General features: G+C 42.4%; 1 protein-coding gene across 1 annotated transcript in view; it reads left to right on the top strand.

Annotated features, from left to right (window-relative positions):
• abca2 (ATP-binding cassette, sub-family A (ABC1), member 2) overlaps nt 1–27,391 on the top strand; it is an 83,571-nt gene that overhangs the window by 27,976 nt on the left and 28,204 nt on the right. Inside the window, exons 2-15 of the mRNA XM_078285369.1 lie at nt 6,005–6,098; nt 6,439–6,441; nt 11,873–11,984; nt 13,758–13,921; nt 15,181–15,302; nt 16,533–16,646; nt 19,494–19,670; nt 21,174–21,395; nt 22,381–22,754; nt 23,183–23,342; nt 24,062–24,190; nt 24,408–24,575; nt 25,604–25,700; nt 27,108–27,281. Of these exons, the coding sequence (XP_078141495.1) occupies nt 6,005–6,098; nt 6,439–6,441; nt 11,873–11,984; nt 13,758–13,921; nt 15,181–15,302; nt 16,533–16,646; nt 19,494–19,670; nt 21,174–21,395; nt 22,381–22,754; nt 23,183–23,342; nt 24,062–24,190; nt 24,408–24,575; nt 25,604–25,700; nt 27,108–27,281 (2,110 nt within the window). The remainder of the gene's footprint in view (nt 1–6,004; nt 6,099–6,438; nt 6,442–11,872; nt 11,985–13,757; nt 13,922–15,180; nt 15,303–16,532; nt 16,647–19,493; nt 19,671–21,173; nt 21,396–22,380; nt 22,755–23,182; nt 23,343–24,061; nt 24,191–24,407; nt 24,576–25,603; nt 25,701–27,107; nt 27,282–27,391) is intronic.

The raw sequence follows: 27,391 nt of genomic DNA on the forward strand, positions 1-27,391 counted from the left end.
AAATGCCCGTTTTCACTTTGAAACTCTTGCACATGTGCTCTTTTTTCAATTTTTGATATAGCATAATTACATTTTTAGGCACATTTCCTAACTTTTTATCGGTAGAATAGTTTGATCACCTTTTTTAGACAGACATAAATCTTGCTGATATAAATTCTCAGTATGCTTCATCGTAAGCAGCATCAAGCGGATCTAGGTTAAACGAGGACAGGAGTCTCAGCTGCTTCTGCCGCACCACCGTGACTGATGTGATGAAGCACTACTGTATGCAGGGATTAATTGGATCTTGTGTGTGTGTGTGTGTGTGTGTGTGCGCAAGTGTGTGTGCGATCTCAAAAATTACCCTCCTGGCAGGCCTTACACACTCACTGTAAGGGCTCTGGACTGTGATGGTTGGTTTCTGTCAGTGACTAGATGTGCAACAACACGCATGCATACACACACACAGTGCAAGAACTCCCTGTGTAAATAATGGATGGGTCTTTATCTGCATTTTTACAGTATATGGACACCCATAGATCATAGTGTCAGAGATGGATCACTCCTGTATGTAGCCAAACCCATGGTCAACATGTGTAACAATCCCCTCAGACACTTTATACACCCTTGACACAGGTTGTAAAAGTCTTTATAAACAACTTCAATACACTTTTATACAGAGTATAAAGTATTGGACTTTTATACTCTTTTATACAGAGTATAAAAGTCCAAATATACTCTCTGGCCCATGTGACAGTCTGCATAAAGATGATCCATTATTTATACAGGGTTCACATACACACACACCTGTGGTCTATATTTCTCCCCTCAGTGGTCGCCGCCACACATACACACACACACACACACACACACACACACACACCCTCATCCAGTTCATCCCAGAGCTTTGTCATGATCAGCCCCCTTAATAATTGAACTGCAAATGAGTAGCGAGCGGCTCCTCCATAATAGATAAGCAGCGTAGTTACAGAGAGATCCTTGGTGTTACAGAGGTGAGGAGTGTGTGCATGTTTGTAGGGAGTCGGACCGATATGTGGGGCCGATACTGGGCCTTTTATTACAAATCAGATCTGGTCCAGTCAGTGTGGTCCACCTCTGATATGATGGATATGATGCAGTTTGATTGACTACATATTTATTATATAATTGATAAATGCTACACTGGTCGTCTATGGGAAACCCCTAACCTGAACTGATTCTAATGAGACATTTTGATCAGACTCCACACAAGTATGCATAAATATGTTTTATTATTATTATTAGTTGTAGTAGTAGTAGTAGTTGTTATCCTGCAGCCTTCTATAAAGAAATGCATGTGTCCCATTCAACCCATACACCAATTAAGATTAATTTATCTTTAAGTGATATGTGAAAAGACAAATTTCAATTACCTAGCTTCAAATAATTCTAATCATCATTATCATCATCTGCTTCTTCCTCTTGATCAGAGAAAGGGGATGCAGAGTGCACATTGTTTTTATCTGCAGGATTAAACAAAACCCCTTTACACTTATCTTACACTTATCTCAGTAATGGTTAAACGCAACAGCCACACGCCCCAAAATATCAAAGTTGGTTTGCGATGCTCCTAGTTTGGACGTTTCCTGGTAATTGGTGCCACACAGAGGGTGTGATAACCTACTTGCCCCCCCCGCCCCCCCCCCCCCCGCCGGCACTTTTTCAACCTGACACCTTTCCCCAGTTTCCTCTGCGTTCTCTGTTAGGTAAGGTAAGATCATTTGTTTGGTTTCCAGTTCTCCAAAAAAAGCAAGCCGTATTAAAGAGCGCTGAAAGGCCAAGTCCTCCATCAAGGACTGAGGGTTGGGGGGGGGGAGGGCAGCTGACCTATCTATCCACAAACTATCTATACATGGACACAGCTTCTCCTGGGAAATAATTGTGTTTCGAAGTCGGGGGGGGGGGGGGGGGGGGGGGGTGGCTTGTTATTTACAGTGGCTTAGTATGGGAAATCAATGCATGGTAATGGACCCCAGTTCGCCTGTTGGTTATGTGCGTGTGTGTGTGTGTGTGTGTGTGTGTGTGTGTTTGGGGTGGGTGGGGGTGGGGGGTTCTTACATAGAGATTTCAACAAGCAGCTTTCATGCCATTCCTCCTGTACACGCCACCCCCCCACCCCTCCCGCCTGACTTCCTAAGGCTCAAACATTGGTCTCATTGTGATCCCAAATGTTTTGAATGGCGTCACTGGAGCGCAGCACAGACGTAAGCCTTGTTAATGGAGAATAATAATCATTTTACGATCGCCAGAGGCCTTTGTGTGTGTGTGTGTGTGTGTGTGTGTGTCAGTGTGTGACACGTTCTGTATCAGTGCATATGTGTGGGTGTATGTGCTGTTTTTTTGTGTGATTGCTAATGCACAGTACTGTGTGCGTGTGTGTGTGTGTCAGTGTGTGACACGTTCTGAACATTGCTTAACTTGAAAAATAAGAAGCGAAATTGATGCGAAAATGTGCAACAGAAAGCAAAATAATTCTGCACTGCACTTCTCAGAGATCATGTCAGTCAAACAGTGTAGGGGGCGGAGCTTGGATTTTCTGTTGATGCAGTTTGAGTTTCTCTTTTCTCTGTCTGTTCAGCCATGGTGGCTATCACTGCTCATGCTAACTACCCAGTTCTTCTTCTGTTTATTCCAAACAAACCGGAAATGTAAAACGCATCACTTCCTGTGCTGCAGAGGATTTTTCCCGGGAAAGACCTACCAGACACTGGCTGTTTAGAACAGACAGTGGAAAAGCTTTATGAACTGGATATAACTTGAATCGTTGTGATCCGGAGAGCAGCAAAACAGACATTTATTTCTATGAAAATGTTGTAGGTTAAGGTTAAAACGTTACAAATTAATAAAACGTGTGTACTGGACATGGCGGACGAGTTAGCGGCTTCAGGGAAGTTGACCTCCAACATGTAAATTTGGTGCTTGAGGGGAAACGCAGGACCAGACTCACCGGTTTGGAAAGCAAGCCGCTGTTTTATTATTCAAATCAAAGGTTTGTGATCGCTGTTCCAGGACATGAAAATCAATAAAAGAATTTGAACAAACAGTCCTCTTGATTGTGTGTGTGTGTGTGTGTGTGTGTGTGTTTTATGGTTATTCTGGTCATGCAAATACGACACACCTTATGCTGTAAATTCACATGTTTGTTTTTCTTTATATTCTCATATTTTTCTCACCTATATCTTCATATTTGTATACATATTTTATAGAAATATGATACATATTTTAGAATAGTTTTTCATTCATTTCATTCTTTTTTTTGTCTTAGTATGCTCTACTATTATTTTACACACCCACCAAATGCTGTAATATCATATTTTTTCATACTTTTCATTTTTATATTTCTACTTAGTGTTGTAATTGTCAGTCGTGTTATGTTTAATAATCATTTTGCTACATTCTTGTATGTATCCTAACTGCCTTTACCATATATTATTATTATTTTTCATGTATGTGTGTGTTGGAGTCGTAGCATGTGAGTGTGTATCATGGCATTAGAAGGACGGCTTTGTTGTGTGTGTGTGTGTGTGTCAGTCATCTCTTTTCTCTGTCTAAAAGGCCTGTTTGTCTGTCATGACCTTCACCGACAGAAACACACACACTGACTCCGCTGTCGGGACGAGCGAGGATCACTCTCTTCTTTCTTTTTACTCTCTTTCCTTTTCCCCCCTCTTCTTTTTCTTTGTTATCCTCTCTCTCTCTCTCTCTCTCCCTCTCTTAATTTCTCTTTATTGGTCAGTCTCGCTCACCTTTCTACTTCCCTCTGTCTCTTTATGTCTCTCTCACTCCTCTCTTTCCTCCCTCTCTCTCTCCTCTCTCTATGTCTGGCTCTCTCTCTTTTTCTTATCTTTCACCTTTCTTTCCTTTCCTCTCTCTGTCACCTCTCTTCTCTTTCTCTCTTTCTGTCTCTTTATGTCTCTCTTTCGGTCAGTCTCTCACCCACACACACACACACACACACACACACAATGCACACACCTGCACCATCACTCAGCCACTTATCCATCCTCTCTCTCTCTCTCTCTCTCTCTCTCTCTCTCTCTCTCTCTCTCTCTTGCTCTCTCTCTCTCTCTCTGTGGTGACTCAGCGTCCTGCCTGGACAGATGGCCTCATCCACCTGTGTGTGTGTGTGTGTGTGTGTGTGGGTGTATGTGTGTGTGTGTGTGAGCTCACTTTTGCATTGATGTGCATGCTTTTGCATTTTTCTGAGAGAGAGAGAGAGAGAAAGAAAGAGAGAGAGACAAAGACACAAAGAGAGAGATGACAGAGCAAGAGACACTCACAAAGACAGACAGAGAGAGAGAGAGACACAAAGACATCATGGTTCCCAGTTCTCTGTTTGTCTACATGGACAGTGTCACCAGATAACACCATGCTGTCATGTCTCACACACACACACACACACACACACACACACTTTGGCATCATGATCCCTGACAAAAGACTCAGTGCCCTCGTGTGGCTTTGTGAACAAAAGTCAGAACAAAATCAGGTGTTAGAATACAAAGTTTCAAATATTGTCAATGATGATTTATTTTATTTTTATTATTTTTGGATCCAGTAAATTACAAGTACAGTCCCATAGCGTTGCAATGACCTATAGTTCTGTCTGAATACGAGAACTACAGGAATTTTCTCAATACTACAACTTTTTCCTCATTTTATTAATTTATTACTGCTCAATAAAGAATAACTGTGATTGGTAGAAAATTATTTTCCCAAGTGCTGTAAATCGTGGCAAGAGTCATTACACTGTAAAAAATATGAAAAATATCATGATCTAATATTTTGTTTTTCAGCATTTCTAAAGCGAAAATGAGATGTTAGTGCTTTTGTTCAGTGTGAATGAAACAAAACAGTGAATAAAGTGAATAAAAAAACTTCTCTTTGAATCTTGTTTCCTTTCATTTGCTTTTCTTTCCTTTCCTTTCCTTTCCTGTCCTCTCCTCTCCTCTCCCCTCCCCTCCTCTCTCCATTCCAGTGGGCTAAATATGATTTATGAATCGCCAGTTTTGGCAATCTGCTGTGTCCAGTTGAAAGGCTGGATAATTGAATGCTTAGCAAGTGACAGCATGTTTCCTAGACAGGAAAAAAAACAGAGAGAGAGAGAGAGAGAGAACAGGATTAAAGGCTGAAGCTGGACGAGAGTGGTTGTTTTAAAACCCATTTAAATGGTTGAATTCATTCGGCACTTTCCGCTATTGATCCGGCATAAAATGTTGGCTCCTGAACCGGCGCTATGAGCAGTTCCGTGTATTCGTTTTCTACCAAAATAACATTTTCACCAGAAATCGGTCCCAAGCGATCCAATCGGTCCTGAAGTGTAATGAGAGGCTTAAAAAAAGGTTTACAACTCTAAAATGCTTGTCTGGAAAACAAAATCTTATACAAATCTTATATTGAAATGGAAGACTAGTAAGACACAAGCTTGGACCAAGAAACGTGCTCAAATCAGTGTGTGAATGGTGCAACAGTGTGTGTGTGAGAGGTTATTTTAGATGCCCACTGTGCACATTGTCTAAGTACGCACTTATGCACATTTGCAAAACTGTGCAAAATGCACACTACACATTCCATTTTAAAATTCTATATAGCTGTTGGTGTTTTACTGCCAACGCAAACCGCTTTTCCCAAGCATATAATATCTGTAGCCGATTACTTTGGAAAGCTCTGGCAGGGTTTTGGCAGCAGCAGCCATGAGCCAATACTGCATGTTTAGCAGACTGGACAACCTTCACACCGGCTCCCTGATTTAATGGATCAATATCTGACTGTAGGCAAACTCAACTCAATCCGTTCGGCGGCGTGATGCACGAGCGGGGAGATGGGAATCGACAAGGAGAATTTCAGCCGTGACTGAGGTTCACCTTGTAGCTCTAGAACTACCGACCTGGACCTGGGAACTCGGGGTCGGTGCGAGCGGGAAGGGTGAAATGAAACACAAATAAGGTTGTCAATTTGTCTCTCTCTCTTCTTTCCTGTCCTCCAGTGGGTGCTGGCCTTTGAGATCTTCATCCCACTGGTCCTCTTCTTCATCCTCCTGGGTCTGAGGCAGAAGAAGCCAGCGATTCCCGTCAAGGAAGGTAGGTAGACGTGCAATGGAAGGAGAGAATGTGGTAAAGGAAGAGTAGAGCAAGTGATTCAAATGTACCGTACTTTTAAATAGGATGTATCATGTTCAATACAATTGCATGGAGGTTCCTCCTTTTTTTACTTAAAGGACTACACCCATTGGTCACCTTATTCAATATGTGGCAAGAGGATTGGCACCAAAATCATCTCTGGAATTATTTGAACTATATGGCATGAAAATAATCGAAACAAAATATTGGCTCAGCAGCTTCAATACAAAAATGGTGATATTGGCATCAGCCCTCAAAAACCCTTATTGGCTGAATCCTAGTATTGACACAGTATTGACAGTATGTGTAGGGTGGAACATCTCCATCACATTACCACCAGCTACTGCTACAGGCCAAATACTGATCTGTTTTGCCTGTGGCTGGTAAGTTAGTCTTTTACTAGCCACTTTGGCAACCAATCATTGTTTGGAGGTCCTCTTCTATTAAAAAAATCTAGTTGATTGGTAATTTTAGGATGTACCCTTCGAAGTTTCCTGTCCAGAACGTATGCTGTTATTAACATATCGCCGCTGTCAGGTGAAAACCTTGTATCTCCAAAATGTCAACTTCTCGGTAACCAAGAAAAACACCCTTGATTTTAGCTTGATCACCATGCATTGGTGAATTTATCCAGTGGCTTTTGAAAAGGGAGAAAGGGGTTGGTTTCATGAACCTAAGGCTTGTAGAGGAGCCTTCAAACTTAAAGAGTAACTAAACCCTAAACCCAAATCTTTGGTGAAGCCTGACACCTAATGGTGAAAAGTAGGGTACTGAACTGGCCATCTGCTATTGGATGGTCTTTGTGCCAAATCCTGACAGATTTAGGTGGGATTTAGTTACTGAACCCCAAACCCAAATCTGTGGGTTTGGTTTAGGTGGGGTTTAGTTACTCTTTAAAGAGTAACTGGGTTTGGAGTAACTGGGGTTTAGTTACTCTTTAAAGAGTAACTGAACCCCAAACCCAAATCTGTGGTGAAGCCTGACACCTAATGGTGAAAAGCAGGGTACTGAACTGGCAATCTGCTATTGGCTGGTCTTTGGTGCCAGGTGATGTCACCTTCTATAGAGTACAACAGGTGGTGACATCACCTGGCACCAAAAGATTAGCCAATAGCAGATGGCCAGTCCAATACCCTACTTTTCACCCATAGATGTCAGGCTTCACCACACATTTGGGTGGGGTTTAGTTACTCTTTAAGTTAAAACTTGAAAATCCCCAAAATTGGAGTTACAAGGTTTTCACATAGTAATAGCGATGTGTTGTGTCGAAAAGTAACACAAATGTTTGCTATCCAAAATGAGACTCTGAAATATGTTGACAATAACCTCTCCTTTTCAAGAGTAAGGAAGGAAGGGACTGGGACGGGGTGGAGGTCTATACAGGTGTATATTGGTGTAAAAACATCATCTTCTGCCCTCACTTCCACATTAAGTTCCACTCTGTTGTTGTTTTAAATATGGAAAGCAAATGCTACTGCTGAGTCATGTTGGCCTAGATATGCCTGCTGTCAAAAAGATATTAGGTAGTTCTATGCAGAATCACCATGCATTTCAAAGAGGCAAATGCATAGCTTTGCTAATCCGCTGGTGAGAGCTCGGTTGCAAAGATGTGATTTGCCCACCACCTTGTGCTGTAGCTTTCTGTCCTTAGTTCACCTTTTAGTCATGTGCAGCACTGTCCTTTTCACATTTTATCCATGTTTTAGTTTGTTCTCAATGCACTTATCGTTGCCTGTAGCCATCGTAGCACCCAATTTATTTTGATGCTTTTTGTCTTTGTTCTTGTACTCTACCTCTGTCCTGTCTCTGCTGCTCTTTCTTTCAATCTGTTTCTCTCTGTCTGGCTTTCCGTCTGTTTTCTTTCTTTCCCGTGCATGATGCATGTTCTCTACATGTTGGATGGACCAGTGTGTAAGTGTCATAGTCAATTTATTTTACTCCTGACCCCTGATCCCCCTGATCCTGGCTGACTTGACTCATTCATGAAACAATTTTAATCTCTCAGTTAACCTCAACCAGGGTGTGTTTACCTTGTCTTTCGGGTGGTGTGTTTGTATGACCGTATATATCTGTGTGGGCATATATGTGTGCAGGCAGGCCTATGTGCGCACAGAAATGTGTGTGTGTGTGTGTGTGAGTGTGCGAGTGTGTGAAACTGAATATATCCGCCTCCGCCCGCGAGTGTATTCCTCTCTGGTCCCAAAGCATCTTCTCTTTCTGCATCTTGTTAGTTCTGTGCTGACTGAGTAAACCAGCGACTGGGCTCTGTCATCTCCAGAGAACACGATCCTATTTCACACTGTATTGGACTGATGCTAAAGAGCTTTATTTTGCCCAGGTTAGCACTTGCCAGGCAAACACACTGGCAGCCGGGCAGAGGGGAACACACTCGTATGAATACCGATGCGAATACATACGTGGAATAATCTAATCTGCAACTCACCTTTCCAAACAAAGGGTGCACATGTGTTAGGGCTGCACAATATAGCCAACAAATCACACCAAGTGATAATTTAGTATAGGAGTATATTGATCTGAATTGCAGAATTTCATCACTGAAAAATGTTTCAAAGGGCAGAAACTGAGCTGCTAATGCAATGCTTAGAATTCACTTTGATTGAAATTAATGATATTCTCTGAAAGTTACATCCAATATCGTGATTTCAGCATTTTTTCAATCAATTATGCAGCTCTTACCTGTGTCTGTCTGTCTTGGTCTGTGTTTTTGTGTGTATTTCAATCAGAATTGCTGTCTAACTTCATATATCTGACTGACTCTGTGTATAATTCTGCTATTTGCTGTTCATTCTGTACAGTTCCTGCTGCATACAGCAGGTACTGTGCTTAACGTCGTCTCTCAACCATCCGGGTTTAACTCAATGCTGGATTCTGACCTGTATTTAACACCTGAAATGACTTCATGACCTTTGTCCTCAGCTTGTCAGCCAGAGAGAGGACAGATGGCACTGAATTGATGTCTTATTTAATTGACTTGCAATGAGTTAGCAGGTCGGGGTTCAGTGTCTTGCTAAGCAACAAATGGCGGTTGATGGATACATTAGGGGTTACAGGGATTGAACCTTGGACTTTTCTGTTATGGGAAAGACTCTCTAACTGTTCGGGCACCCTGCTTGCACCCAGGCTCTCCCACATCATTCAAACACATCATTCCTAACACTAAAAACACATAACATTTAAGTTAAATCAATTGATTTCTTGACCCTGCAAACATACACACAGGAGTAAGTATTTGGAATCAAGTCTCTATCTCCATTAGTTTCATAGTTATGGCAAAAAAAACAAACGATAATCGTTTAATGGTGGAAATCGCAGATCTGGATCAGCACCAAAATCTAATCAATTGTTCCTTGGGCTTTGGGCCATCTGCCCATCAAATTCCATGGAAATCTGTTTATAAGTTTTTGTGATATCCTGCTGACAGACAGACATAACCTCCTTGGCAGTGGTAATAATGCCATTCATTTTGGATGGGTGCCTTACAGTACTATTGGTTGAACTGATTAATCATATAATACAAGCCCAGCAAAGTAGGTTGGACCAATCTGTGTGAGCGGAGGAAGGATCTGAAGATTGCTTTTTCTACTATACGCAGAAATAATTTTTTATGTCATAAGCAATCTGAAAGGCAGATTACCAGTCGTCTGATTATTGATCACTAGAACTTTTTATTGCTAATAAAACTTATGTTGCGCACCCTTTTTTTAAGAATGGGCACTTGCTCTAAGATAAAGCCTTTCTGGGTTTGGATTTGACTCGAGGCTGTGTGTCTCTAACTTTAATAGCCTGTTCAGTTCTCCTGGGGTGCAATAACAGGAGTGTAATTGTCAGCAATTTAGTTTTAGTTTCTATTCTAGGATGAAATGTATTCACGGGTAGAGGGGGTCCGTTTCTTCTCTTAATTGCTGAGCGTGTATCATTTTCGGAATGGAGAAATTACATGCACAGGAGATGAATAAATAAGGGTGTTACAAAATGTCTGGTGTATATTTTAAGAACAAACTACCAAAAGTCTGTTAAAGCGTCAAGCTAATTATAGTTAGAATGGGGCAGATAGGCGGAGGGAGGAGAGTTTCATTTCTCCTCAGAAGTAACCAAGCGCTGAAACTATACACCGTCTATATTGTCTTGCCTTACATTCATCTGCTCAGCGTATTCTCCTGTACTGGATGTCCTGTACTTGACTTCGCAACACAGCTATAGATGCACATTTCATTGTTCCTACACTCTTAACAAACAGGGTTCTATGTCGTACCAGAATATGGTTCTCTAGTCTTGAAATCTCAATGGTGCTATGACAAACATCTTGGAAAGGTTCTCGGAAGCGCCGTACATCGGCAATATTTCTAAGATGAAAGAATGCTGTTCTGGTCATCTCGTTTTTATGTGAATTAAAACTTAAATCGGAATCTAATATAACACCCAGGCTTGTTACTTCTGATTTGATCCAGGGATTCAGGTTCCCAAGTCTTGTGGAGAGTTCCTCCCTTTTGGCTTTGGGGCCGACCAAAAGTATTTCTGTCTTATCTTCATTTAGTTTGAAGACATTTGTACATTTGTAATTACAGAGATGTATAGTTGTGTATTATCAGCGTAGCTATGGAAATTGACATTATGTTCCTTGATGATATCACCTAATGGAAGCATGTATATTGAAAAAAGCAGGGGACCGAAACAGCTTCCTTGTGCAACACCAGAAGTTAGATCATGTTTCTCTGATACATGATCTCCAAGACAGATGAAGAATGTCCTCCCTGTAATGTAAGTTCTGAACCAGTTTAGGACACATTCAAATGCGGCGCTCAAGGCCAAAAGAACCAGAATTGAAACCTTGTTGGCATCAGTGCTCAGTGTGATCAGTGTCTCAAATCATGGATGATTTTGGTGAGAGCAGTTTCCGTGCTGTGCTTGGCTCTGAAACCTGACTGAAACTTCTCCAGAATATTGTTTTGCCAGTTTTTTTAATTTAAACAAATCATACAGCTCTTTGATCCCTTGTTTTTCTGGGTGTATTTGTGTACCTGATAGGATTTCTGGTCTTTCTCCCATCTGTGAAAAAGGCACAGATAGATAATATAATATGAGAGAGAGAAAGCTGGAGGACAATGCAGAGTGTTTTTGTGGGTGGTTATATCCACCACCAAGCAGAAAAAGACTGACAAGAACTCAGCGGCACAGTAGCCATGGAAACATTGGGCTATTGTATGCATTTAGCAAGAGCTGAAGTTTCCTTTTTTTCCCTCCTGTCTGGGTGAAAGCTTGTCCAGCCGCCATTTGTGGACGGATGAGGAAAAATATCACAGGGGCCATTTTTGTGCAGCAGAATGATGAAAGCCCCATTTATTCAGCCTTGACATCTGGGAGCCTCTCTGGCCATTAGCTGTTGCACTGTCTTTATCTGCGATGGCTCCTCTGCTGTCTCTCTTCCTCTAACGTTAAACCTCTCCTCCTCCTCCTTTTTCCTCCTCCTCCTCACATTTTGGTTTGGTCCTTTGGTTTTCTCTTAATGCTGACCTCCCTACCTGTTGATCCTCTTCCCCTTCTCTTTGTACATCCCTCTTCATCTCTATGCCCCGGATTCCCTCGCCACATGTCCGATACCGTCCTACCTATCCCTGCCACATCCCTTCCTCTTTCTTTGTCCATCCTCCGTCTTTTTTGTCTTTTATCTCTTGTTCCTTCCCCACCCCCCCTTTCTTTCCTCCCTCCTTTTCCAGCCTTTTACAGCGCAGCCCCCCTCACCTCGGCCGGCATCATCCCCATCATGCAGTCGCTGTGCCCGGATGGACAGAGGGACGAGTTCGGCTTCCTGCAGTACAAGAACTCCACGTGAGTTGACTCTATTAGTGATCACTAAAGGCGGTTACGCACCTTTTCTTTTGCTTCTTTTAGAGCAGTTATTTCAGTTTCTTTCTTAGTTTTGTTTGTTCAGTTAGACACAGCACTGTCTCGGTACGTTTCCAAACCAACCCTGGAGCTTCGTTTGGAGGCAGAACACGTTCCGACCATGAGCACACCCAACTGCAGGAAGCACTGTGTGCATTATGGGTTAAACACGCTGTAAATCTTGAGTTAAGGTAACTCAAATGGCCTCAAGATGTCGCTGCAATTCATTTGCATTTTCTTGCATTTTCAGTCCGAACGCGACCCGTTCAAAACCTTCGAGGAACAGCCTGCGCGGCAAGAAGCCTCTGGTTGAAAACGGAATCTGATGCGATGGCTTCCTATGGGTCCATATACAAAACAATGTTTGATTTTGTTGTTAAAATCCACTTTGAATGTCTCGCAAGGGGTTAATGGTGGACTTGGAAATTACATTTTCTGTTTCTGAGACATTCAAAGTGGATTTTAACAACGAAATCTAACTTTTGACTGTCTATTTTCTTATATATAAAAGCTCCGGGGAGCTTGCATCAGATTTGTTCTTCGACCAGCCGCTTTTTGCCACATTCTATGGGGTCAGGATTTCCTCCGAAGTCATGAATCGGTTGCATTCAGACTTAAGATGCAAGTAAATGTAAAGAAATTTCAGCAACATCTGGAGGCCATTGGAGCCAGGGTTAAGAATGTGTTTTACCCTGGTAGAAAGTGCTTTCCTGCAACAAATTTCTGACCAGTGAAGGACATAACTGCTCGCATGTGACCTTTGTTGATAAATTCGCTGTACTGTAAATGCAACTTAAAGTAAAAACTCATCCTCTTGAGTCGGACCAAAGCAAACAAACAATAGGACACTGAAACACGGGCACTCCGACACACAACCAGAATAGACATAGACAGACATACCCACCCACCCACACACACATATACACACAGTCATTAATGGTTTGGTATTTAATGGCGCTAATTGCCTAACAGAGTGACTGTCCAAAACACTTTTAACAGGGCAGGAGAAGAGGGAACGGCGGTCATTACCTGTAATTGCATGCAGACGACCAATTAATCTCACTCTGCTTACCCTTATGATTTGCAGCCGCGTCATTGTACTCTCCGACACCTCTATAAATGCACACGCACACACACGCACGCACACACACACACACACACACACACACACACACACACACACACTCTATCTGTGCAACTCATTCTATCGTCACCTCTTTAATGCCTTCCTCCTTGCTTTCTCCTCTGATTTCTTCTCCCGTCAATCTCCTCTCCATCCCTCTGCTCATCCCTCCTCACCTCTTTTTCTTCCTCTCACCCTGTTCTTCTTCCTCTCTCCCTCCCTCCCTCTTTCCCTCATCTTTTCACTTCATCCTTCTTTCCCTCTATATTCTCCTTCCTCCTCTCCTCCACCTTTTTTTTAAATTATTGGTACACACTATAACAGATACAAATTCAAGAATTTTGAGTGATCTTCCTCATTCTGCCTCGTTTCAAGATATATTAGAAACTTTCTGAAACAAGTGAAACTGCATTGGAAACAATCCCAAGCACTATCTCAAGCCATTGGTGAATTTATTCCGCTTGTTTTAAGAAAAATGAAGATTTGAAGACAGAATATGAGACTAAATGGCTTCGCAAAGATGGACATTTCTTTTGCGGCGTGCGGTTTTCAAAGCGATTGAGTTTGAAATTAACTAAATCCTCGTTCCGCAGTGTGACCCAGCTGCTGGACCGGATCAGCGAGGTGGTTGAACAGAACCATCTCTTCACCCCCGACCGGCCCGGTTTGGGCCAAGAGCTGGAGACGCTGCAGCAGCATCTGGAGAGCCTGAGCTCCACCCCGTCACCGCTGGACCTCTACTACAACAACACCCAAGGTCTGCCATAGACCCGCTTACACCCATATGTTGGTTTGACCATATACAGTATCGGACCGACTGGCCTTTTATTAGAAGATCTGGTCCGGTCAGTGTGGTCCGCCTTTGATATGATGGATATGATGCCACTTTATTGATTACATATTTATTGTAGAATAGATCAGTGCTACACTGGTAGCACTGGTCTATGGGAAGACCTTAACCTGAACTGATTCTAATGCCTATGTTTGTCTGCCCCCTAAATTGGCGGACCACAGTCTGAATCTGGATCCAGCAAAGGATCTGTATGGACCCAACAGTATTTCATTTGTAAATGCTGAAATAATTTATTCCATATGGAGTCCTGTGGTCGTGTCTTGCCCAGCCATTGCTTATATGCAAATGACTTAATGCAGCAGAGCTACAGAGCTGTAAAAAGGCTCATTAATGATCACCTGTACAAGTGTTTGACCAGGGGTCTCAAATCATGTGCCACAGAGGGCTGAGAGTCTGCAGGTTTTCATTCCAATCAAAGACTACAGCAGGTGATTTCCGTTTTTATTCTCTTGCCTTTGATTATGTCTTTTGTTTTATTTCTTGTATATGTTCTCCATGTTTTATTATTTTACTGTTTTATGTGCTCTTATTTTTCTAGTATCCCATTGTGAAGCTCTTTGTAACCACAGTTTAGAAAGGTACTATGCAAATATAGTTTTACTCGCTTACTTCACTGAGTAGCACACCTTGAACCAGACAGGAGGAAGTTCTCAGTAAAATCACCTGCTATAGTGTTTGGTTGAAATGAAAACCTGCAGACTCTCGGCCCTCTATGGCACATGGTTGAATACCCCTGCTCTAGACCAGTCGTCTTCCATCCTGGTTCTTAATACCTAGGGTACTGCTGGTTTTCTGTCCTACCAGCTGATTGTCCCTGATTAGATGGCTAGAATGAAAACCAGCAGGACTTTCAGTCCTGAGGAGCAGGATTGAAAACCACTGGTTGTGGAATCGTGCTTCAGTGGTTAGATATTACGTAAAATGCGTCATGGAGGACACAAGAACTCACAAGACACAAGAACGCGCAAGAACACATATTGAGAAAGAACCTCTAGAGGTGGTTTTAATATATTGACCATATAATATAAGTTGTCAGATGTTTAGAAGCTGATCAAAGCTCTTGCTTCAGTGAATGAGATCCATCTATTTCCAGTGACAGCAAGCTCTAGTTATAAACACATATAAATAAATATGTGTGTGTGTGTTTTTTGTTTCTCACGCAGGCTTCACGCTGGCCAGTGTGTTGAAAAACCAGTCGGTTTTCCACCAGTTCCTGGTCAGGAACCTTTCCCTGTCCAACACCACAGCCAGCCTGCTGCTCAACACTCCAGTCAGCCTCAGAGAGGTGACACGTCCACTGCTATTTTACTGACAGTTCAGCTCTGTTCAATTCAATTCAGTTTCATTCAAATTAATTCAGTTCAATTCAATTCAATTCAGTTTCATTCAAATTAATTCAGTTCAATTCAATTCAATTCAATTCCTTTCAGTTCAGTTCCGTTCAGTTTAATTCAGTTCCATTCAATTCAGTATCTTTAGGTTCAGTTCAGTTTAATTCAAATCAAGTAAATTGAATTCAAGTCACTATTCAGTTCAATTCATTATCTATTCAGTTTGATTCAATTCAATTCAGTCTGTTTAGTTCAGTGCAATTCAATCCTCTATGCATTCATTTCAGTTCAGTTCACCATCTATTCAATTCAGCTCAGTTCAGTTCAGTTACCCTAACCCTAACCATCTATTCAGTTCAGTGAAGAAAATGCCCTACAAACTAAAATCCCATTAAGATTTATTGAAGGGAACTTCTATAAGGCTTCATAGCAACTTCAGAGGAAGTTTGAAAAAACATATTGAAAATGTCTATTACCTAAAGATGAAGAATGAATAATATACAGTATGTTATGAAATGTTTTGCATTTTAGGCTAAAGATCCCAAATAATAGTATTTTTTAACTTGTTTTGGAGCTCAAGAAAATTTGCAAATAGTCAAGGGAGTTAATACTTTTTTTTATAGCCTCTTCATAGTGCTTCAGCCTAATATCCTCCCCATTTTAGTCTACAATAGAGATCGTTCAGTCCTCTATTTTCTTTCCCTCAGCGGTTTGTCAGTAGCAGTAATGGCCCTGTGTATGTGTGTGTGTGTGTGTGTGTGTGTTGTCTGGCCATGGCATCAGGTCTTGTTTCTTATCTTCCTTCTGTTGTTCATTCAGTTTCCTCTGGTTTCTGTCCCATTATCCTGCTGACACACTGATAGAGGAACACACACTGTCTTTGGTTTTGAATCTGTTTTCCAGGCTCAGAGGTGTATTGTGTCTCTGTGTGCGTGTGTGTGTGTGTGTGTGTGTGTGTGTGTGTGAGTGAGTGAGTGTACTGGTATGCACATATCTTTGAATATAGTGTATGTGAGAGTGTGTGTGCGTGTGTTTTCTGTGTGTATATGTCTGTACACCTGTGGGTTGCTTTTACATGGACATATTTATTTGAGCTTACGTTTGTGTATGTATGTTCAGGTTGATGCTCACATGCACATGTTTATTTGTGTGTATGTGTGTGTGTGTGTGTGTGTATACCGTAGGTGTACAGTCTTATCTTTGGCACGTATCCCAGAGATGGCGGAGCCGTGCACAGCTGGGTTCAGGGGGCAAAAGACACCGGACACAAACCTGGAGACAAAGTCCTTCATCTGGAGGTACACACACACACACACACACACACACACACACACACGTAAATGAAGGTCTCCTGTACAGCTAGGGCCTCTATCTTCTAGGAGTTAGAAGCCTGCTCTCCCTATATGATGCAGGGATGTTCTCTGCCTCAAATCTGGGTTCAGCTTCTTGTATGGAGTGCCACTTCTGGATGTTGTGCAGTCGCCTTCACGATCAAATCAGCATTCCCAAAACTCACTCTAATCACCCGCTGGTAGATTCTCCAATGGGCAGCAAGGATGCCAAAAGCATTCTCATCTCCCCTTCTGGCTGGTGAAAGGCGGTAGCTGAAGATCCTCTGAGGCTGGGTCAGGTTTCTACCTGGATAGGACCTCAGCGGGTTTCTCCTTGTAATGAAATAAGAGGTGCATTAAAACACAGCCCATTCAAAGCAAAGAATACAAAAAGCCTTTCAAAAATAAATAAACCATCAGAGTAAGATAACAGTATAAAAAGACAACATAAAACCTAGGGCGGAGGACCCAAGCGGCCTTGATGATTATCGTGTGATATTCAGGCACCATGCAGAGCTTTGTGCGTATAGGGCTCATTCATAAAACTCTGCGATAACAGAATAGCAGCACGCAAAATCTGCGACCTGGTAATTTTACCTGATTCATAAATTTACCATAGCCGTGAATACCGTGACGGAGCCACGTTACCGCTGTGTTATCTCCAGCTGTAGCCCAGGTGACAGCCAATCAAAACCAACATGTTAATTAAGCTTTACATATGCAACACCTGTCCACACCTGTGTAATGGGCAACGTAGACGGGTCACCCTCCTCCTCATGCATTCTTACTGCTGCAATGTTGGCCATGATAAACCGAATGTTTCAAATCAAATCAGTTTTTATAACCGCAATCAGAGCAGTAATTAATAATTGCAAAGCTAGTGAGCTAGTGTGTGAGTCATATTTATTGAACATTTTCATGTTTCCAATGAGACTTAAAGGATAAGGCCGGTGTTTTTTAATGCATTGCTTACCGTCAACAAATCCTATGAAAATAACAAAATCAACAATGCGTTTGCTCTACTCCCGTTACTTTCTGACTTCCCACGTACCGTTTTTAGCCGTCAACCCGGAAGTCATTGGCTCCAATTGTAAGCTAAAAACCTTGAAATACAGCTCACAAAGACATAGTTTCAATTTTAAAAATCGCTAACTGTTACCACGAAAAGTCAAGCTGTTGTAGTTACCAAATCAAATCAAATTCAAATGAGAACAAATTCTTCATTACACCGGGGACTATTTTCGGTGCTACGGAACTACTTTCCTGAGATTGCAAAGTGTTTACAGCCGGCTTATTAAGTTGTTAAGTTGTTGTTGAAAAAGTCGGCTGGCCCGGTGCATGGCGATGATGAAATATGCTGCCAGAGAAACGGCATGGCTCTGTGATGTGTTTTTAATCGTTTTTTTAATAAAATTGAGTTCTGTGGCTGCTGGGACATGGCTTCATTGGGCACCGGCTACATGGACGAGACTTGTTGGCAAAACAAAATCATTGTTGATTTTGTTATTTTCATAGGATTTGTTGACGGTAAGCAATGCATTAAAAAACACCAGCCTTATCCTTTAATGCCCTAGGACACAATGTAACTTTATCTATTGATTTTTTTAATAATTAATATTTGTTTTCATTAGTTAACATTCATTTCTACAATATACCGTCGGACTAAAGCAGGTATTTTTTGCGGCGGGTGTACTTTTATGAATCGCTTTCACAATATGTAAATGATCAAAAGGGGTGGAAGTACGGGGGAAATGGTAACGCTAATAATGCCCCGGTATTTCACATTTATGAATGAGGAAACACCCTGCCGTGACGGTATCTGCCCCTAACGTCACACTAAACTTGCCAGTAAGTTTATGAACGAGCCCCACTGTGTGTCCACAAGTTGAAGTACCACAGTAGAGTTTGGTGGGGTCTGGATCACCACGTTTTCCATCCAATGCTCCCACACAGTTTGGGAAGTTCCATCTCTCCTTGAATCCCTGGGCTATAAACTCATCTACCAGGCTTTCCCAAATGATCCGGGTGAAATATCCACTTTCCATTCTCCAGAGGCAACGGTAGTATAGGAATCACCAGTTGCCAGGTACCTGAAAAATGACATAATACTATAAGATTGCAAACCTGTTTAAAAGTGTCAAGTTCATTTAAAATTCTGTTTTCCTAAATTAGTTAGCTACTTGCCTCGGGAAAATTCTGTAGTGTATGTCTAGCTTTAAAGGTGCGCTATGTAGTTTTGAGTGGGAAATTTTAACCTCAGATAAAATCTAGAAAAAAAAAAAATGTACGTAGATTTTCACTGTTGAGTGAATAAACTACCCTCAGAGGAAAATTGGGATCTCTGGAAAGTGATTTGAAGCTAGAAAAACAACCTAGAAAGTTATGGCCTCACTGTTGTGTTTACATGTGCAGGGCCAGCACATGGCCTAAGCTAGTATAAACAAACTAAATAGCTTAAGTGCGTACTATTGATGTGATCTTTTATCACTCACACAATCACCCACCTCAGACACATTGCCAGACGTTCTTCTGGAGTGATCGGCTCTCGAACATTTGTCCTCATTCAGGTGATCCTAGGTCCAACTCTCCTTCTGACTAGCAGAGGCATTGCCAGGGCTTTCTGTTGAACCTGGGATAGGTACATTACAAAAAATCACAACACTAGGAAGATAACAAGCTAGCACTGACTCTTCTACCCGCTTCTTAAAAACTCTGCCTACTTTTTAACTAACCCTAACCCTAACCCCACTTCCCCAAACATCTGTACCATCTGTACCAACCGTGCATGCGATCTGCTCCTTCCTTTTTACCCAGGAAAAGCTGCTTGGAGGGCTACACAGCCTGGACGGAGGCCTGATCCACAAAGCTCTACGCGACCCAGCCAAAGCCGCACACAGGCAGGCGCTGCTCAAACTCATGTCCCAGGCTCTGGGCCTGGCCGGGGCCGCCGGAAACCAGAGAAGCGACCAGCAGGGGCTGAAGGAGGTGGAGGTATACCAGCTGGGAAACATTCTTCACATTTACATTTCAGGCATCTAGGGGACGCTCGTATTCAGGTTGACTGTTGCAACGAGTGCAACAGTAGAATAAGCTTCAATTCCTAGATTACCCAAACTTAAAAGCAGCCACAGCTAAGGAGAGCTGCAAAATATTCTAGTGGGTTCAACTGCTGGATTCCATTGAACATCACAGATTGATGAAATATAACAGTGATATAAGGGGGGATTTTTCCTATAAGTACACAAAACTGCTGCTATTATAACATAATTATGTTAAATCTAATTGTAGCTATTTAATAATAACTAGTTGCTGTTCTTATTTTTATTATTAGTATTATATTTTAGACATATTTCTGCCTCCAAATAGTGTCCCTATCTTCTCTGGTAATGCACTGGTAATGCAAGATGGTGAAGTTTGTTTTAATCAGCAATTGGTCCAAGAGCAAGTATGTATAAAGTCCCAGGACCTTCCCTGTAAAACAGATCTGATTTTAGCGCTTCTTGCATCTTTTGTCCTTGTTAAGTTAAGCCTTGTTACGTGTGATGACAACCAAGGCCACTGGGAGGACAGAGCGGTGCTGTTGGAATATCTAATAACCAGGATGCAAGTAGAAGGCTGAACTGTCTTTTGCCTGGAGAATCTTATGGAAAAATACTGGAATAATGTATTCAGTATAATATAGAAATCACTTATTCTTGATCGTTTCATTCTGGTTCATTTAAGTCAAACAGGTTCTATGACTATTCACCACACTCATCAACATCCATAATATTCCGAAAAGTTTCATTGCTGTGCTTCATACTGTCTCAAAACTCATGTGTTCATGTTAGCTTTTCTCTGATTTTACTGTTTGCCTCGTCGGTATTTCTTTTATTTTGTGTTTCCGATTTTATTTTGTCATGTCGGTATTTTCCTTTATTTCCATCTTTTACATTGCTGCTGCTCCTTTTGTTCCGTGAAGCGCTTTGTAACCCTGGTTTGGAAAGGTGCTATATAAATAAAGATTTACTCACTTAACTTCCCCCCAAGCATCTGTTTAGCGCTGCTAGCCATAAAATATGAGGTTCTTGGTGGGCACAAGGCCTTACCCTCCCTTTGCAGAATTTCCCACCCAACAACTGTGTTTTATTTTTATTGGTTTTGCAGTTATGCAGTTGCATAATCAGGGGGATTATTATGAGTCCTCGCTGTCAAGAAAAAACTGCCAGAAGTGTTTGGTTACAGTGCATTCCCAAGTCAAGTGTTGCAATAAATACTCCTAAGAAGGAAACACATGCAGTAATGAAATGGTCATGTGGGATGTTATGCAGACTAAAACTTTTGAATTTAATGAACTAATTAGAACATTTTTCTAGCATTACAGAATGTGCTTCCCTTTTGGGAGGATTTATCATAATCAGGGGCAACCAATAGGAAGCGAGCATGAGGGTCACAACACCTTATGATGCTGACAAAACACCAAATGAGTCGACTATGTCTCTTTGTCTTTCATAGGGGGTCCTTCTGACCGGCGCCATGCTGGAAGTCCTCACCTGCGGGGAGGGCGGGAGCAGTGAGCTGAACAAGATCCTGTTGGTCCCCGAGAGGCAGCAGCCGGCGCTGCAGGCCTATCGCAGCGTGGTGTGCGGTGGAGGGGAGGGTCAGAGATCGGAGCGCTTCAGGCAGATGAGCCAGGAGCTGAGAGAGCAGATAAACACCCAGAGTGTCATTGAGAAGGTGCAACATCCTTATGCTGATGTTAAACTCATGGCATTAACTGTCAAACTCGTTTGAAGCCGTCAAGACTCCATGGTTGAGGTTTAATGTAGAATTTGGCTGCTCATGATCAGCTTTTTCACACATGATACATTTGAGTTCAAGTTTTGCAGCAAACCAAACATTGCAATGTCAATCGCTAATGAAAAATCCAGCAACTAGTCGTGTCCTGCCATCGCATTTTAAGAGTTGTGATCACATACTAAATTATGTGATGAAAATCGTTCATTTTGTTGACTTGAAGTCAGAGTAATTGGGGTCCATAGCCAAACCAAAATTAGCAGCATTTCAGATTTGCAGATATTGCCACATACCAACTACCATATTTGAGCAGTAATCTGAAAAATACTTTAAATTATGATTTCATTTTTAAGATAATGCATGCAATTTCGACTTGCAAAGTTTTTAACTGGTTAAGTTAAATTGGAAATTCTTTCAAAAACATTTGATTTCCTTGTTCTGGTCACTTTGAACTGTTGATGAACATAATAAAAGGCCCAATCTATAATCAACTTTAAACAAAAGGGATTGCCCCACTACCGAAAATCAAAATGTTGGGGATTTTTTTTTCATTGTCAGTTTTTTAATTTTCACTCAGATTGAGTAGGTGATGGCTAAACATGAATTTTGAAAATGTATACTTTAAACTGTAAAAGGCTTGTTGTACATTGGTAGTCTTTGTAAACTAAAAGAAAACCTGAAAGTCCCAAAACAACAAATCCACAAATGTCCATCCACAAATGTAAGTTTCAAGAACATGTGTGAATATACCCCAAAATAGATGGTCAAATAAATCACGGACTGTATCTTTAAAGTTCATTTTACTCATTCAACTCACAATCAGACGAATACTAGGAGTCTGTGAGTTCGTAGTGGGGCGTATTTCCTCACTGTCTCTCTTCTTCTGCCTCTCCTCCTTTCCCCTCCTCTGCCCACCTCCCTCCAGCTTCATCTGGAGCAGGCCAACTCCTCAGTTCCTCTCTCCCAGTCCCACCTCGGGGCCTTGCTGAAGGACCTGGCCGATGTGGAGCGGCTCCTCAAGGACGTGGACCTCCTGTCCGGCCTGGCCCGCCTGCTGCCCAAGGGGGCCTGCGCCGGTCGAGCCGCCCCTTCCCCAGCCAACATGACCTCCTGGCCCCTGAACGCCACCACCTGGGGCCCCAACACGACGGACATCCCCGGAGAGGAGGGGGACGAAGGGGCCGAGGGTGGAGGTGGTGGAGGAGGAGGGAAGGAAGAAGCAGAGAACCCCCGTTCGCAGTTCTCGGCTTTTGTGCAACTTTGGGCGGGGCTGCAGCCGATCTTGTGCGGGAACAACAGGTGGGTGAACCAGAGGAGGTGATTATCAAATCCAGAAAATTGATACTTGTGTCCTTGTGGAGAATGTTCAAGTAAACATCCGGTATCTTTAACCGTCCTCTGTCTTCTTTTGTGTTGGAATCGTACTTCAGCCGTTAGATATTACGTCAGGCAAGAACACAAATTGCCAAACACATAGGGAGAATTCTTTATTTGATGATAAAGTCATTGCAGCACAGAGAGAAGCTGTGCTTTATGAGGAGGATTCTTGTTTTTTTGTTTTGTTTTCCTCATTTTAATCGCCAGGTGACGCAACAGATGTCATATAAACTGTAGATGAAGTTCACGAGGACTGGGAGGTGGCAGATAGATCCTCTGCAGAGAGGAAGAATATGGGCTGTAAAGTGAGAGGCTGTTAACCAGTGGTCCATGACTGACTGCTCTTGCAGGATCATTGAGCCAGAGGCTCTGAAGCAGGGGAATATGAGTTCGCTGGGCTTCACCAGCAAAGAGCAGAGGAATCTGGGCTTGCTGGTGCATTTGATGACTACAAATCCCAAGATCCTCTACTCCCCCATCGGCTCCCAGGTGGATAAAGTGATTCAGAAGGCAAGTAGATGATGCTGTCCTCAGTGTAGTTGTTGCTTGGTGTAGGCGTACGGGCTGAGTTGTTTGTATTACACTCACTAGCTCTTAATAAGTATGTTCAGAGTAGATGGATTGCAAAACTATGCCTGGAAAGTTCTTTGATCCTCTGTTGTTGATTTGTTCCCTGATATTAAGAGTTTACTCTTGATAACGCTGCATGTGCAGTTTCATTTTCACTGATGGATGCTGCATCTCGCACCAGAGACTCATGATATGAATTATTGGGGGCCCATAGAACAAACTATATTCTGTAGAAATGGTTTCATCATTTGTATCCCACACGCAAGACATTAATCACACACTGTACACCAGCGGCGAGGGGGATCCACATGAAGCCACCTGATTAATCTGGCCCTATAGCTTCTAATGCTGGCCCCTCTCCCTAGAGGTCTAAGTACACCACAACGTTAGCACATCCGCCTATTGATTCTCTGTGAGTTCAGATAGTTACCACAGGCCGGCTATTGGCAGTAGCTCCGCAGATCTGTTATCTTAGCAAGTGGGCTGAAGACCGTAGAGAGAGCAATGAGTGGGAGGGCAAGAGATGGAGGGAGGAGGTGTGGGAAAGAGTATGTTAAAAAAGGGAGTGAACAATTTGGAGTGGCTGAATGAATAAAAACTATTAAAAAAATAGGAAAAAAATAAAATAACAGGTGTTTATTCTCTGTAATTGTTCTCAGGCAAATGAGACGTTTGCGTTTGTGGGGAACGTGACTCACTACGCCCGGGTCTGGCTCAACATCTCTGCCCAGCTCAGGACGTTTCTGGAGGAGGGCAGGCTGCACAACCAGCTAGCATGGCTACAGCAGGTATGCTCCAATAAAGCAGACCCTCTAATATTAACGGTAATATCCGGATGGAAAATAATTCCCATATTTCCCATCTCTGCATCAATGTTTTCCCATTAAACCCACAGCGCTGTGAGTCACATATTTGAAGTACTTACACCCGAGCTAATGGTGCGCATTAGGCTGCTGTCATCCCACAGACTTCTGAGCGTTAACTCTTTCTCTTCCCCTCCTCCAGTTGTCCTCGGAGCTTCGCCGACACCCGGAGCTCCTGAATGCGACAGACAGTGAGTTGATGCAGGGTCTGTTGGAGGGAAACTACACCCTTCCCAACACCTCCACCCTGCTGGAACAGCTGGACACCATAGACAACGCCGCCTGCGGCTGGACGCACTTCATGTCAAAGGTCTGTGTGGTGTAGATGTAGGGCCAAATGGTCAGAGCTACAGTACGAGGTTTAGTACTGAGGTCATCCCTCTATAAGGGATATGTACTGTAGATAGTAAGGTTGGACAGATATATTGATTCGCTGATATACTGGGCCAATATTGTTTTGTGTCGTCCACCTGACATGATTGATATGATATGTCCACCTCAGTTTGATTGATTACATATTTATTGTATGATTGATCAATACTACACTGGTTGTCTATGGGAAGATCTTCATTTTGATCAGAGTATGCATCTTATTCTTATTTGGGGAGTTTTAGTGTCCCATGGTCAAAATGCTGTTTCAGAGCTTTTTTCCACTCTGCCAAAAGTAAAATTCTAGGGGAAAAACAGAATACAGAATGTTGTTTTTTGGCATAAAAATGGTCAAATTTACATTTTTTGAATATCGTCACAAAATATCAATCAGTTTCAATCCAAAAACATCAGTGTCAGTATCGGCCATCAAAACCCCATATCGGTTGAACTCTAATCGATAACCAATCCTGTGGATGCATGACCATGCAAAGTCAATGAAATAGACATCATAGGAATGAGCAACATCAATACTACAGGTGTATAGCACACAACACAAAACAGACACCATCACACAAAGAGAATTTTGTGGACATATGAGTCGTCAGAAGTAGCATGGAAATCATATTAGTAGTTGGAAATCATGTCAGTAGTTGATATAATAATGGCTTTAGACCTATCAATGATCGATGTCTAAATCAAAGGTAACAGTCGCCATAAAGTCTCATTGGCCAAGGTCATTGCACTCCTCATAGGTATCTGCTGACCTGCACAGAGACACAGTTTGGAGACAGGAAAAAGCAAAAGAAACACTATCCTATTGATTGAAGCGCAAACAGCCACCCTGCAGTAATATGAGTTCTGCGTCTTTGTGCATGATGCTCAGCTCTAAGAATAGTTGTCCTATTCCTAAGAAGTCTTTTTCCACTGTGGAGGATTATTTCTGTCTTTCCCCCCCCGGGCCTCTAGGTCAGCGTGGACATCTTCAAGGGCTTTCCTGACGAGGACAGCATCGTCAACTACACCCTGAACCAAGCCTACCAGGACAACGTGTCTGTGTTTGCCAGTGAGTTCCCACCGCAAAGCTAATCTGCCTTACAACTTCGTTATCATCTTGCGGTCCCGGGTTGCTCGGTTCATGGTGAAACAGATGCATGTGGGAAGTGCCGGTTGTGGCTCTTGTTGTTGCTATGTGACTAATGAAAGCCTGTTTGAAGCACTCTTGCCAAATGTTGAAGTATTCCACTTCTAGTGCTCGTTGATCTGAGTGCTAGAAACACACTAAGCTTTCAGCGCTGTCGGGAAAGCACAACAGTGCGTCCTTTCTAGTTAAAATACAGGTTGTCCGAAAAGTCTGGAATCATAGGGAAACGGGAAGAAGAGGAATTCAAACCCAAACCTCCTTTCAGAGACCAAAAACCCTGGTATCTTAGACCACTCGGCTATCCGGACAACTAGTGTATGCAGGGAAAATAAGTGCAACAAGAAAAAAAATACTGTTATCCCTATGATTCCTGACTTTTTGAACACCCGCTAATGAGGAAAAAGAAGTCTTTGCTGTAAAGTGAGGTTCCCAGTGGACAAACAGCCTAAAGAGGAATTCTGCACCCAGTTTAAAATATGCAAGACAGTGGGCATGAAGAGTGGGGGAGAGGAGGGGGGTTTGGGGTTGGTCCAAGTTGGTGTTGGTGGGCATGTGCATGCGCTGATAAGCTGAGGTGGTTGGTTTTTTACCAAGTGACATATCTTAGGACAATTGTCCTTGAACAAGGCTGCATCTTCAAATGAACATTGGCTGCTCATTTTAACCACTGGAGGGCGAACTGAGCCAGGTTTAGTGAGATAAATACGGCACCGGCACATTAGCGCTCAAATGTTGACAATAGGACCGCCATTGTTGTATTTCATAACTACATAGTACGAAGGAAAAAGGAACTTTTTAGCACACCTACAATTATTTTAGTGATAGGTGCGTAGGACAAAAGCCTGATCTTTGAATCTTTGCCTGATGAAGGTCCTATGACCGAAATGTCGCAATAAAGCATCATGCAAGTGTAGACAGTGTATAGAATTATATTTCTTTTTCAATAACTACATCGTACTAAATGCCAGTTTACAACTCAAAAAAAGTGTTTTAGTGTGGAGTTACTCTTTACACAGCCAAAGCTAGAGGTTTGATTTGTGCTAGGATCACACATACGAAAATTGTACTTGAAAGACACATGTCAAATTGCTATTAGATCATGAAGTGCAATGACATGGTGTCTGAGCTGACATTTTTTAGACTGTATAAAACCAAAAGCACCAGAATTATGGATGAGATAGATAGAACATACAGGGGCTTCGAACCTATGCAGTACCTGCGAGTACTTCATGTCTATGAACCTATGAAGAACTTGCAAGCACATGCTGTGCTTCTTGGCTTGTTGAACTGCCAGCACACCGCTGAACTGGTGTTCATCTTTCTTCTTAGGTGTGATTTTCCAGACCAACAGAGATGGCTCCCTGCCACCCCATGTCCTGTACAAAATCAGACAAAACTCCAGCTTCACAGAGAAGACCAACGAAATCCGCCGGGCCTACTGGCGCCCGGGGCCAAACACCGGAGGCAAATTCTACTTCCTCTACGGTTTCGTCTGGATCCAAGGTGCGTGACCGGAATCCACCGCTGCTTGAGCGTTCGCAAATGTATTCATAGGCTTGAATAGGGATTTAATACATAATGTATACAGGGTGTGTTTAATTCGTCGCACCCCT

The sequence above is a fragment of the Centroberyx gerrardi genome, chromosome 8 (genome assembly GCF_048128805.1).
Source record: "Centroberyx gerrardi isolate f3 chromosome 8, fCenGer3.hap1.cur.20231027, whole genome shotgun sequence".
NCBI classification, from domain to species: Eukaryota; Metazoa; Chordata; class Actinopteri; order Beryciformes; family Berycidae; genus Centroberyx; species Centroberyx gerrardi.